The 14,404-nt window shown below is 49.0% G+C and overlaps 1 protein-coding gene across 8 annotated transcripts in view; it reads left to right on the top strand.

Moving 5' to 3' along the window:
- Jakmip1 (janus kinase and microtubule interacting protein 1) overlaps window positions 1-14,404 on the top strand; it is a 93,477-nt gene that overhangs the window by 26,969 nt on the left and 52,104 nt on the right. For all 8 annotated transcript variants that reach the window (XM_087909084.1, XM_087909083.1, XM_087909082.1 and 5 more), the window contains exons 2-3: window positions 6,220-6,482; window positions 12,699-13,193. In XM_087909084.1, coding sequence (XP_087765210.1) covers window positions 6,354-6,482; window positions 12,699-13,193 — 624 coding nt within the window. In that variant the 5' untranslated portion in view covers window positions 6,220-6,353. The remainder of the gene's footprint in view (window positions 1-6,219; window positions 6,483-12,698; window positions 13,194-14,404) is intronic.

Raw genomic sequence — 14,404 nt, 5'->3', positions numbered from 1 at the left:
CTTCCTCTACTTTTGGGAAAACTCTGCTATAGGTTCTTCTTTAAGTCCCGATTTAATCCATCCTCCCACCCACTGAGGCCTGCCTTTTCTTGGTGTCTCAGTATTAGGTGTGTTTAATATGCCACAGCACCTGCCTCTGCTGTGGCCATTTCATCTCAGCTGTGAAGGAGCAGCAGCAAGCCTGGGCTCTGCACTAGTTTACATTAGCTCCGCAGCCCCTCCCACATCCAGGACGAGCAGACCTGACGGGCTGTGTTTGCCTTGAGCTGACCTTGGCTGGCTATGTGACGGACGGCGTCTACCTCAGTTTCCGCTGACTCCCTTCTCTAGGCTGGGCCTGGCCAGTTTCTCCCCTCACATCCTGGGGCACATCTCTACCAAACAGGAAACTCTCCTCCAGAGTAGTCAGCTGGATAGTAGAGCAGAGAGGACAGACCCGGGACTCCTGAGCTCCTGTCCTCCCCTGCTGCCCAGAGGGACACCTAGACTTTGTCAGAAATGGACAAGTTAGTGCGGCACAGCAGCCTAGAAAATGACGTCAGTTTAAAAGTGAGTTCTGGTCCAGGGAGATAGCTCATCAGGTAAAGGAGAAGACCCAAGTTTGGATTCCCATCATCATGTAAAAGTCGGGTTTAATGATCTGCACCTGTAACTATAGCACGGGGGTGGAGGATGGAGGGATGGAGACAGCAGGGTCTCGGGGATTCACCGATCAGTCATTCTAGCCAAAGCACTGAGCTCTAGGTGCAGAGAGAGACCATGTGTTACCAGAATAGATGCCTCATGTTGATCTCTCTCTCTCTCTCTCTCTCTCTCTTTCTCCCTCTCTCTCTTTCACACACACACACACACACACACACACACACACACACTCACACACACACACACACACTCACACACACACACTCTCACACACACACACACACACACACACTCACACACACATATTAAGGGACACAGAAGTTTCTTTTCATCCCCCTTGTCTGTGTTTTCTGGAGTTCCTTATAAGGAGCATACTTGATTTTTAAAACGAGGGGAAGTTGGTTAATACCTTCCTAAACCCCAGCTCCTCTCCATGGCATTGAATTCTACTCAGTCCCTTTCCAGGGTCCCAAGGCTGAAATGGTCCCCCCCAACACATGCTCCACTAGCGTCTGGGTGACCAGTGAGCCCCTATGGGTACTGAACGTCAGTTGGCTGTCCCCAGGATCAGTTCAGGGACCGCTTTCTGTCTGATGCAGAAGTAGCTCCTCCTCTCCTGGGACGAGGCTATGGAAGTCATCTGTGGGTTGGGATGAAGGAGCTATCTTGGGGTGTGATTGGGGAGAGAGCGTATGCAAAGGCCAGGTGCTGGGGAGACAGACTTCTGCCCTCTGTTCTGCAGGGATCATGGAGTATGTGGTCAAAGTTTGCTTTGTAAAGCAGTGTGATAGGAGGAACCACATGGAGTGCACCTTGTGGTATTGGTAGCTGCCTCTTTTATATGGTTCTAGCAAGATAGCTGCACTGGCTAGAGGGTGTGATCCCTCCCTTGCATACACCCCTTTTCTATGAGGCCAGGCATGAGGCTGCAGTGTGCTCAGGGCTTGGGTCTCATGCTCTTGGCTTTAACTTCTCTTAGCTCTTTGATCTTAGCCTGGGCTTGAATTTGGGACACTCCTGCCTCAACTTCCCAAGTATTTTGAGATTATAGGCTTGTTACACCAAGCCTATCTACGTACACCATTTTTGAGCATCAGCTCAATGTCCGACTCTGTGCTGAGGACCCGTGCACTTCAGCAGGTGCTTGTGTCTCTTGGCTGGCAATTGTCTTGATTATAATTGCTTGTTTGTGTCTTCTTTATGTGCAAACAGGATACGATGGGGCAAGAGAGCACAAGAAGGCTGGCAGCTCTGGCCCCTGAAGCCTCTGTTCTGCTAGAAAATCAACAAAGACTCCCTCGCCTCAGGGTGTATCACCCACTTGAGCACCAACCTCATGTCTGGAAAGTGAACCTGTGGAAGGTGGAAAGCTTCAGGGAGTTATGGACTCTGTGTCCACCATGCAAGAGGGGTTGATTCATGACCGGTCCTCTAATTTGCTTCTTCTGAACAACTGGGCTCAGCATTGGCCACTTCCCTCTATGGCCAGCCTGCCCTCCCTCCCTCTCTCTTTCCCTCCCTCCTTCCCTTCTTCCCTCCCTCCTTCCCTTCCTCCTTTCCTGGCTCCTTCCCTCCCTCTTCCTTCAGAGTATGATGTGGAGTGCTTCCTTTTACATGGGAATGGAACAGTTGTGTTTAGCATCAGTTGTTTGAGCCTTGCAGAGAACTTGCTGACTGTCATTGTCCACGTGATCGAGGGACAAGAGATGCTGGTGGGGCAGTGGGAGGGAGACCTGCCCATGAGCATTAGGGTGAGGAAGCCCTGCCAGCATTGTCTTCATGCAGGTGCATCCCCAGTGGACAGTGTCTGTGTTGGCTGCTTTGTGCACAGAGTCTTACAATTCAGTGCTTTCTTATAGACAGCAAATGATTGGATCTTATTTTGGATCCACTCTGCCAGTGTCTGTTTTTGTGAGTGCATCTAAAGCTTTTCTCCTGTGATCCCTTTTTGCTGGAGTAATTTTCACATGACCCCAGGTTTAAAGGTTTATAGAACAAACCGCCAAATCAAACACTTCCCGATAGTAATTTGTAAGAAATTTACATTAAAACAATTCTTTCATGTTCATATAATTTTGGCATTTATTAAAGATGAAAACAAATTTTATATTGAGAAGGATGGGCTTTTTGTTTTTACTCAAGGAATTAAATATCAGCTGAATAGTTGATACTGAGAGATGGAGTAGACTCCTTAAAACATTTCAGAGCGGACTAAAATTTTAATTTCATAATCCTGAAGGCTTCAAATATCACCTTGCATAATTACATACCATACCGAATAACAAAAGCATGCTTAGGGTCATTTCAGAAGTTGTTGTAAATTCTATCCCAATTGTGAGTCAGAATTCACTGAATGATTTTTTATGAAATATGCTAGCAACACAAACAGCAATTAAGACATCTTTGCTATGTTTATTTATCATTTGTGTCTGCACATGCGTGGAAGTCAGAGGGCAACTTGCAGGAGACCCTTCTTGCCTTTCACTGTGTAGATCAGAGACTGTACTCAGCAAGCGCCCTTGCCCACCCGGCCATCTTAGGGGCTCCAAATAGCGCTTTTAAAAATCCAACATTCTAACACAACACATTTAAATTAAATGTGAATTTAATATTCACATGCTGAACACCGAGGGTAGGAATATTTAAAAAGCTTCTGTTTTTCTTATTGGAACTGTTCTGCTTCGAGAAGAGCAGAAAATACAGCAGCTGTGAGATGAAGCCAGGTGCTTCCTGCAGCCTCAGCTGGCATTCATTGTGCAAAGTGCTGTGTGTTCAGAGTCAAGGCTGCAGTGACGCCATGGGATTATGGTTTGATTTTGAATTAAGTTTGGGGTCTTACGCATTCAGATATTATTGTTGCCAGTTTTCCTCTGGCTGCCACATGCAGTTGCAGGACCTAACACAGGGCAGCGGCCCACTATTGAAGCCGCTGTGCTCTGGGTGGTTGAGTTAGAGCTGGTGTACTTAGCCCGTGTCTGCCCAATTATTGTCTGTGTTGTTGAGTCTTTTTGGTAACTGATTTTGTCTTCTACTCTCTTTCTGTCTTTTGTAGCTTAATGTTTCAATTTCTTTTAAGAGGAGCTCAATTTGTTCCTCTCTCAAAACCAGGAGCCCTACTTAGTTTGCAACATATATAAGTGGTCTAAGTTATAAGTGGTCTAAGTCCAGTTTAGATGAGCAATATACTATAGTATTGGCATGGGTTCTGCTTGGTCTATAGCAGAGATTCTCAACCTTTGGGTCATAACCCCTTTGTGGGGAACAACCCTTTCACAGGGGGCCTCCAAAAACCATTGGAAAACACAGATATTTACATTATAATTCATAACAGTAGCAAAATTACAGTTGTGAAGTAGCAACAAAAATAATATTATGATTGGGGTCACCACAATATGAGGAACTGTATTAAAGGGTTGTGGCATTAGGAAGGTTGAGAACCATTGCTCTATAGTATGTTGTGGGGTCTGATTTCCTCTGAACGCTCCCCTGCCGCCACCCTTTGGCCCCCAGCCCCCAACAGCCTGTCCCTGAGCTACAAGCACCCAGCACACTATTCTTTCAGCTCCAGCACACTGTCAGATCAGTTAAGAATAGAATGTGCAAGTTTTTATTGTGTTTACTTATCCTTTCTCTAGAGCGTTTTCCTTTTTTTAATGTAGATTATAGTTTTAAATTATTTTATGTTTTTCACTTTAGTCTGAAGTCTCTTTTTGGTTTTGTAGACAGTCTCACTATGTAGTCTTGACTGGTTTGGGACACCTGCATAGCCCACACTGGCCTGAAACTCAGAGCAATCCTCCTGCCTCTGCTTCCTAATGCTGGCGTTAAAGGTGTGCACTGCATGTCCAGCTAGATGGAGTTTTTGACTTCCATCCAGGTACCTCTCTCTGAAGCATTTTTCTTATTAGCCATCTTAAAGGGGAAGTCTGCATGGTATCTGATTCTCTGGTTTTCAGTCTCTGAGATGCAATTTCCCAGGTGACTGAATGGCAGGTTGATTTTCCCCTCTAAACACTATTTTGCTTCATTCTTCACATCATTTTTTCAGTGATGTTTGCTAAATTCTTATCCTGTTTCTCTGTAACCAAGATATTTCCCCCAGTCTTGTTTTAGGATTTTTTCCCTTTTGCCTCTGATCACCTGCAGCTTGCATATGATATACTCAAGGGCAAATTCAGTTTGCGGATCTGCGGTTTGGTGATTGATTAGTTTGTGGAAGACAACACACGACTTCAGATAGTCCTGTGGTCTTCCTCTCTCTCTTCCATTCCCCTTTGTGTTGGCTAGTTTTATGTCAGCATGACACAAGCTAGAGTCCTTTGAGAAGAGGAAACCACACTTGAGACAATGTCCCCACCAGATCAGCCTATGAGTAAACCATCAAGTGTGCATTTCTCCATGGGCTCTGCATCAGCTCCTGCAGCTCCTGCCTCCAGATTCTTGCCCTGCTTGAGTTCCTGCCCTGACTTCCTTCAGCGATAGAGCATGATGTAGAACTACAAGCGGAAATAAACCATTTTCTTCCACAGTTGCTTTCGGTGTGTTTGATCACAGCTATTGACCAGCTAATACACCTCAGTGTTCTGCTGGAGAAGCTGCCCCCGACTCCTTGGATGCTCTGGCTCCTTTTGCCATTTGTGTTTTCCATTGCTTTTTGGTTTGAACATACTATGTTAGTATCTGTGAGCTCACAGCCTCTCTGCGGTTTGGGATACACTGTTGGTGCAGCTGTGTGCTCATGGATTCTTTAGCTCTGTGCAGCCCTACAACAAGAGCGTGTGGAAGGCTTCTTTCAGTTCTTCTGTGGTGTTTTGTTTTTTAAAATTTGGACATCTCTTTATCCTTTCCTGAATTTTTTAACTTTACTTTCAGGCCATCTGCTCTTACATGCTGTCTACTCTTTCCTCTGAGGCCCTTTGCGTGGAATTCAGAATTTCTTTAAAGTCTAAGTCTGGATCTAATCTTTGATGCTTTTCTTTCTGTATGCCTTATATCATTTTGTTGGGAGCTGGGCCTGATGCGAAGGACCTGGGACTAGTACTCAGGAGCTGGTCTCTGCTACTGGCTGCCTGTTGGACATCGCTTTGTCCTATGACCTCAGGTCTCTGACAGATCTAAGAGATTTTCTTATTTTCATTTTGTTTATCTATCTTTGGACTCCAAGTTTCTTATGGTTGGACCAGAAACTATACATTTTTTTTTACTTCCTTCTCTACCTTCCCTTCTTTCCTGCGTCCTTCCCTGTAGTGTATCATCCCCATTCCCACTGGGCATCACTTCAAGAAGGTGGCCATGGGGTGGGTAATGGTCTTGCCCTGACTGGTCTTATTTTGGGCCCAACAGGGTGGGGGTGATTATGTCTCAAGGTTGGTAAGACATAGCATGGCTGTAACATAACAAGGATGTTAAGATGCATAACATCTTCCAGGTGATTCTGAGGTGGCTTCAGTGAGCAGTGACAGGCCCGGCTTGTGTGTGGCAGATCTTCTGAGGGTGAGGCAAGTGTTTAGCCCTGGGGTGCCCAGGCTAGTGGGACATTGCCTGTGTGCTTACTCTGTCTCTCTTCTCCCCATACAGGATCGCAAGTGATGGTGTGCACAGAGGACAAGCGGAGCCCTGCACGACTGGTTAGCACAGCAGAGCCAGTAGCTGTGCTTGCTGGTGGGTGGGCGTGAACCTCAGGACCCCAGTGTCTCGCTCCAAGGGGAAACATGTCTAAAAAGGGACGCGGCAAGGGTGAGAAGCCCGAGACGGAGACGGACTCTGTGCAGATGGCCAACGAAGAGCTACGGGCCAAGCTAACCAACATCCAGATAGAGTTCCAGCAGGAGAAGAGCAAGGTGGGGCAGGGTCTCTGACACCACGTCAGGCTGGGCTGTGAGCATTGGGCTGTGAAGGGGTATATTACCGGGTTTTGGAGCCTTGGCTGCCCCTCCTGATAACTGGAGGCAGCTGTGCAGACTGCATGGTGGCAGTTTTCTACCCCATGCTGCCTATGAGGCTTGGTGGGACTGCGAGATTCTTTGCATTTTAGCTTCCCTTCCCTGCAAGATGGTGGTGGGGGTAGGAGTTCTGGCAAGTCCTCTATGAAGAGCCTGCCTCTGTCACAGGGCATGTATGAGTTTTGGAGTCTGTTGGAACAGTGCCTGACTGGGGACTACATACTTCAGGAAATCAGTTAAGGTACCGATGTCAACTCAGCACTGTGGGGAGACTTGAGCTTTCAAAGTCACAAACCTGGTGGCTTCTCTCCTTGGTTCAGCCAGAGTGACTTCCTGATCTTGGCCATGTCACTGACTTAAGTAACTGCTGGGGGATTTAAAGTCTCCCAAGCCTTGTTCTGTGCCTGCAGGTGATGTACTAGTTGAATGCTGTCCCCAATGTCTGATAGAACAGCTACAGGGGAAAGCCCCACTGCCATAACCTTTGCTGTGGCTGTGTCTGTGACATGGGAGGGTCTGAGGTCTCTCAGCTGTATGATGGATCCTTGGGGAGCTGGTCACAGCACCCTCACAATCGGAAGCAGAGAGCAGTTAGTAAGAGTCAGTGTTCAGCTTGCTTTCTCCCTTTTTATGCAGCCCTGGACACCCTGCCTAGGGTGCTCCCTACTGTAGAATAGTCTTCCCATATCAATTGATGTAATTAAGGTAATCCCTCCCAGACATGCCAGAGGCCCATCTTCATGTGACTCTAGCATCTACCAGGTCGGTGTTAACATTAACCTTCACAAATGGGATTTGGACTCAGAATAATGTCCTCACTTTATACGGATCTCCTCATTATAGGTCCTGTCACTAATCTAATGCTATCCTAACACCCCAATGTTTAGAAAGTTAGCTCGTCTGTTCTGGGAGGTATTACTGAGCGCCCACACCAGGTTAGCTTGGTCTCGCAGGTGCCGCAGTGTGGATTACAGACCCACGAGAGTCTCCTGACACCAGGGTGCTCTCAGCTCTGGGACTTGTGGGGCTCTCAGCCTAGCCAAGTCCTGGCTGCTGTCTCCTCCTGCCTCACCTGCACTCTCCATAGAACTTTGTCTGTCCCGTCACTGGGACGAGTTCTGTTCTCAGGAAACTCAGCAGAGCATCCCCCAGGCTAGTATGGAAAGCACAAATTTCATTTAGGCGTCATTGAACATGACATCATACAAACCGGCAAGGCTGTGCTAATAGTGTCCGTATGCTAGCAGAGGACCGGCCTTAAAGGCTCGAGGGCGAAGAAGGAATGCGGGGGCAAATGTTCAGTGCACCATTCATTCAGTGAGGGACCTGCACACATACTGCAGCAGCCTGTTGTGAGTTAGGTGACCTGCATTTGCCATGAGGTGACTCAGAAGTAGCCCCATCCCTCAACTGGTGGTATAGAGGCATGCAGGAGCTAGTGCTTGGCACATCAGAGGTCTCAGCACGCGCAGGGCAAACTGGGCCTGTGAAGGCTTCTTGACCATCTTCGAGCTGGTCCCAGAGTTTGCTGACTGGGGAGGAAGCAAATAGACCCACACTGCCTCAAGTGTTCAACAGGGCACATAAACAACCCCAGTGCCAGCTGGGGACAGGGTGAGATGGACGTATGGCTGACAGGGTGGAATGCTAAGCTTGAAAAGGCCCCCAAGTCTGAAGTAATGTGGGGAGCAGGGATAGCCAAGGAAAGATCATGCAGGTTCTGGCTGTAGCTTGCTGGTGATTTAGTAGATCTTACAGTAACCAGTTCATGTAGCACCAGCCTTGGGCTGCAGAAGTGAGTCAGACATCAACTCTACCCTCAAGTGCCGAATGGCCTTGGTGGAATAGGACTCTGCTCCCCGGCCTTGAGTGTCAGGACCCTGGGCTCTTACAGTAGCTGCTGTCACAGCTCCTAGCCTTGGATGTCACGACTCTTAGATCTTTGGACTTGACAGTTCCTTGAACTCTGCCAGCAGCTCTGGCTTTTGACCCTTGAAGCCTGTCACCTCTGCTGGCTGTCTTGACCTTCCTCCTTCTCTGGGCTTCCACTGTCTTGAGTTGTCTCCTGCTTTTGCTCCCTGTAGTCTCTGCCCGGTCACTCTCTGTGATTCTGCTGGCTTCTTGCTTCTGGTGGTACCACTGCCGCCACCCTTACCTACACCACCTGCCCTACCCACGGGGAAGCGCAAAGGTAGACAAGACTTCTCGGGATAACCTCTTTGAACACCAGGGGGCAGCATAGGAGGGTGTGTCCTCCTGGGTCAAAAAGTGAAGGTTACAGCCCGGTTGTGCCTGGAGAGGGTGTGGCAGAGAGTGTCATGCAAATGTGGTATTAATAATTTCTACCAATCACAACACAGCTTCCAAGTCTGCCAAGAGCCAGTTACAGGCTTTTCACTGCAGCAGTAACAAGCTTTCTTGTGTGAGGGAAGGCCCCTCCTCCAGTGAGACAGCCGCAGTTTGAGCCAGGTTCTCTGGAGTTCACAAAGTCCCAGAGCTGAAGCCCCTTGTGTGTGTGAGGTCCTCTTCTCTGCTGGGAAAAACAAAGATTCTGGCAGAAACAGCCTGGGGATGGGGAGCTTTGAGGAGGACAGGTTTATTCTGACCCTTCTTTTCCGAGGACCCGCCCTTCATGGCAGGGGAGGTGTGGCAGAGGATAGTTCGTAGTTCCTGTCAGGGAAGCTGAGAAAGGAAGCTTGCCAGAACCTAGCTGGAGTTCTTTTCCCTCTTATTCCATCTAGGTCCGCAGCCCATGGGACGGTGGCCCCAGCTGCTGGGTAGGTCTTCCCCACCTGGTCTGGCACCTTACAGGATGAGTCTAAACCCAGTCCCGTTGATAATTAAGCCTACCCTTTGTTAGCTCTCTTTAAACCCTCACATTCCACCCTGGACCCCAAAATGCCATTCATGGCCATCTCAGAATGTAAAATGCATTCAGTCCGTGTCCACGAGTCCCCAGAATCATAACACTTCCAACACTGTTTAAAGTTCAAAGTCTCTGCTGAGACTCCAGGCAATCTCTTAGCTATGAAACCTTGTAAAAATAAAACAAACTAACATGTTGCCAAAATATAATGGACCAGGGCCATGAAAGGAGCTGTGGGAACAAAGCAAAACAGACTGGACCTCTGAGAGGCAAACGTGAAATCTTGTAGCTCCATGACTAACACGTGGTGTCATCTCTGACGACCTTGGGCAGCCCTACCCCCACGGCCTTGTCATCTGTAGCTCCTGTGAGCTGTGTCCTGGGCTGGCTTCCCTTGTCTGCAGCTTTCTTCAGAAGCTGCTCCCCATTCCTGGCGTCTCCAACATCCTGATATCTGTACTGTGGCTCAGGCTTCACCCTCAAGTGTCAACGCATTGCTGGCATAGTGGTTTCTTGAAGGGACTCTCATCTTACCTCACATTGCCTGACTCCTCGGACTCCCTTAAAAATCTAGGTGGACACCTACCATGACACTATAACTCTAGTATTCTACATGCCTGTAATACCAATGCCAGTGGACAGTGCCAAGGTCGGCTTCTAGTTGGAGCAGACCTGGAGCCATGGCTGCTGTAGTCTCTTAGTGCATGCCGGGACAGCTGAACCTACGAAAGCACTTCCCTTCACAGTGGTGTATGAGCAGGTTCCCCAGCTGCCGGGTCTTCTCCAGGGAAAAAAAAGTCTTTCAAATGAATTCAGATTTTACACCTAGAAGCCATTACTGGTGAAATCTGACCAACTCCTTCTATACACGGTACTAAGTGCTTGGTTCCTCATTAATGGTAGCCGCCATCTCTAAACACCATACCCTCCTGTCTACAAAGTTCAGCTGTCTCCTTTTCCGCCCAAACAACTTGCTTTTCACATTTTTCTCTGATTCTTGCTCCATATTTCCATAGAAAACCAGAAATTTCCAGATGGTATCTTGAATGGCCTGTAGTCCAGGGCTCAAAACAGTTCTTCCCATCCGAAAGTCCCCAGCGGTCAGTCTTTACTGCCCACTCTGTCCTGACCTCTCACCAGAACCACCCACTGAGCTCACTTGCAGCCCTCTAGACCTTTTCTAGCCCACATCCCAAACTCGTCCACATTCCTCCCCCAGACCAGTCCCAGCCCCGAGAACTATGCAGTCAGGTTTAGTCTTAGCAACGACCCTACTTCTTGTGTCAATTTTATGTGTATTTTTTTTACAGTTATGTCAACATGGGACAGACACCGTGAAGAGAAAAATGTCTTACTTGAATCTTATGACTTTAGAGGGTTTTGTGCTTTATGGCAGGGAAGGTGTATCTGAGCAGAGTGGCAGCCAGACATGGCAGCCAGGAAGCAGAGAAAAGCATGATGCTCAGGTGGCATTCTCCTGTCCCCCTTTGTTCCATCCTGGTCCATAGCCTATGGGATGGTACTACCCACGTTCAGGGCTGCCTTTCTCCCCTCATTTAGTTTTCCCTGGAAATGCCATTGCAGTCCTGTCTAGATGTGCTCCTCGCCATCACTGAGATGATTCTAAACCCACTCTGTGAGGCCTGACACCCCACAGTTGTCTGAGGCAGACATGGCTGGGACAGCAGTCCCGGCTCAGCGGCAGTGTTCCTTGCATTTAGAGTCATCTGTGAACTGTTTGAGTGTTGATGTCCTGGCACTAAATTCATCATGTTAACTCCAGTTCCAGCCCTGGGGGAGGTGACCAGTGATGACTGGCATCCTGTGTTGTTTCTGTGGTTGCATGTGATGTCAGGAGATACCGGTCTCCTACATCTGCCTCAGGATTGTCATTTGCATCTTTCCTGGCTGTTAAAGGACGGATGTGCCAGTACTGAGATGATGTCATGAGACTCACTTAATTCCCCCGATTTGGCTATAAATCGTGTGGTCTGGGGAAGACATGGCTGTTTCTTCGGAAGTCTGGATAACCAAGGCAGTTGGTCTCAGAGCTTTGACAGCCACTGTTAAAGGATCCCACAGGCAGTGTAAGGGCTCTTCTGCAGTGTGTATCCTGGCCATGTAAAAGGTTTGCAGATCAGACCCACTCAGCATGCTCAGGCTGAGCACAGGTCCTGGGGCCAGGTCCCCTGAGAGGCTCAACTTTTATAATTAACACACACATGCACACTTACACACGGATGCACACACAGATGTACACACAAGATACGCACACAACACACACACAGATGCACATAAGATACACATACATACAGATACACAGATGCACACACAAAATACATATACACACTCGCACACACACAGACACACACAGATGCACACACACAGACACACTCAGATGCACATACAAGATACACACACACACATAGACACACACAGATGCACACACAAGATACACACACAGATGTACACACAGAGGGTCCCACTGTGGGGGGTTTCTTAGTCTCATTAATAAGAGAATTTAAGAATGGACAAGTGGAAGCACAGGACTGTTTGTAAAAGAAAATCTCGTCAGGTGAGATGTAAACTTTTCTGCTGCCAGAGGAGGAGAGAAGGGCAAAAAACCTTGCTGGCGTGGAGGTCAGACACAAGCTGACCGATAGTCACATGGTGGGGAGGGAAACCCAAGACATTACCAGAGAGTGGGCACACCAGTGTCCCTACAGAGTTGCCAACTATGAACTTCTGCACTAGGAGTGGGAATTCAGGGAAGGGAAAGGACAGAATTTCATTAACAAACTAATTATCCCACCCATCTCTTTAGAATGACTTAAGGTGAGGCCTCCTTCCTAAGTGTGGATCCTTAGCTGGATGGCAATAACCCAGCCCTTATGTTAGGGCTTCACTCTGCCCCCTTGGGTGCCTCTGGGCTCATTCTAGAAACTCTTTACTGTTTGGAATCTTCCTGGCTTTGGGGAGAGAAGGTTTCTGTTCCAGCTGTCTCTAGTTTCTTGTCCTTTCTGATACAGTTCAGCACTGAAAGGTCTTCAAGGTTTGGCTTTCCAGGGAAAATCATAAAGCAACTGGGAAGGAGGATCCTGGATGAAGTTGAGGTGGAGAACGGGGAGTTAGAGGACAGTGGGTGTGGCCTACAGGGGGAGTTAGAGGGTGGAGACTGGAAAGTGGGGGTCTGAAGCTCCTACCCCTGAGAGCTCTGATCCTAACCCCTGTTCCTGCTCTGGTGGCAGGTGGGCAAGCTGCGGGAGCGTCTGCAGGAGGCCAAACTGGAGCGCGAGCAGGAGCAGCGGCGCCACACAGCCTACATCTCGGAGCTCAAGGCCAAACTTCACGAGGAAAAGACGAAGGAGCTGCAGGCGCTGCGTGAGGCGCTCATCCGGCAGCATGAGCAGGAGGCAGCTCGGACAGCCAAGATCAAGGAAGGCGAGCTGCAGCGACTGCAGGCCACGCTGAATGTGCTGCGCGATGGCGCCGCAGACAAAGTCAAGACCGCACTGCTGGCCGAGGCGCGCGAGGAGGCACGCAGGACCTTTGATGGCGAGCGCCAGCGGCTGCAACAGGAGATCCTGGAACTGAAGGCCGCTCGCAAACAGGCAGAAGAGGCACTCAGCAATTGCATGCAAGCCGACAAGGCCAAGGCAGCCGACCTGCGCGCTGCCTACCAGGCACACCAGGATGAGGTGCATCGCATCAAGCGGGAGTGCGAACGTGACATCCGCAGACTGGTACGTGGCGGTTCTTGCCACAGCACCCTTTCTCTCAGGCACATGGCGGTTTATGTGCTCCAGGCACGATTGGAGGTACTGGGGTATTCACAAAGTCCTGGCTGTCCCCAGAGTTCTCGTAGCTTAGCATGGCAGGTCTCTCCTGCGGCATGGTTCTGGGCAGATCTGCAAACTGTCAGGAGCAGTTTACCTTGTCTCTTGTAGTGGGGCTTGCGGATGGAGGATGTGGGGGTTTTAAGAGAGGACCTCGGTGGCTGTAGAGGCAAGGCTGGAGGTGCAGCTCTTTCATTCACCTGAACTGGGAGTGGACGCTACATCTGGGTAAGACCCAGACCTACAACAGGGAATTGTGAAGTGCAAAGAGTTGTATTTTTTAAAAATGGGATGGTTGGGGTGAAGGGTGTTAAGTGAAGATGACTCGCATTTCTGAGGGGAGGAGGAGACTTCACTGAGCCAATATCAGTCACTGCCAGCTCTAGTCTGCGTTCCCAAGGCATTGACCCTACCAGAGGTTAAGAGATGAGTGGAACTTTGAGCCATCTCAGTGGTGACAGGAAAGGAGCAGTCTGCAAACTGCTAATACTGTTCTCTCACCCAAGCACTAACCAGGCCTGACCCTGATTAGCTTCTGAGATCAGATGGAATCAGGCACCTTCAGGGTGATATGGTCGTAATATTCTCCTGAGTCCTGAAGAATGTGGAAGGCCAGTGGGGGCCCACAAGGTATAGTGGCATCTCCCACAGTCCTTGAAGACACAGGAGACATGTTTGGGACTGTGATGAACAGCTGTGTGTCCATCAAGACCCTGGGCAGCCTCGCCAGCTAGCTCAGATTCTCAGACTGCATGAAACGGTGATGTTTAGAAGGGCCACCGTGAAAACTGAGGGCTGATAGGTGGCAGGTGAAGAGGCAGGGAGACGCCATGCTTGCATTGACTTTGAGTGTAGCCAGCCTGCTGATGTAGAGGTAGAGGATCTCAGTCAGGAGGTCGCACTGGTCCTAAGCAAAGGCAGTACTTAGCAATAAAGGGTTTGTCAGGAGAGCCTAAAGTATGTAAAAGGAAATATTTTGAAGACTAAGAGGAGGAGGAGCCCTGTAGCTAGAGTTGACAAAAGATCTCTCTGAGCTAGTGGTGGGACTTACAGGCAGCCTACAGGGTTCCTCTTGGGGAAGGACATACATCACATACCCCTTATCAAGTCTGCTGTGC

The sequence above is a fragment of the Myodes glareolus genome, chromosome 8 (genome assembly GCF_982192425.1).
Source record: "Myodes glareolus chromosome 8, mMyoGla1.1, whole genome shotgun sequence".
NCBI classification, from domain to species: domain Eukaryota; kingdom Metazoa; phylum Chordata; class Mammalia; order Rodentia; family Cricetidae; genus Myodes; species Myodes glareolus.
Note: the sequence above shows the minus strand (reverse complement) of the source record. Positions and strands in the feature narration are given on the sequence as shown.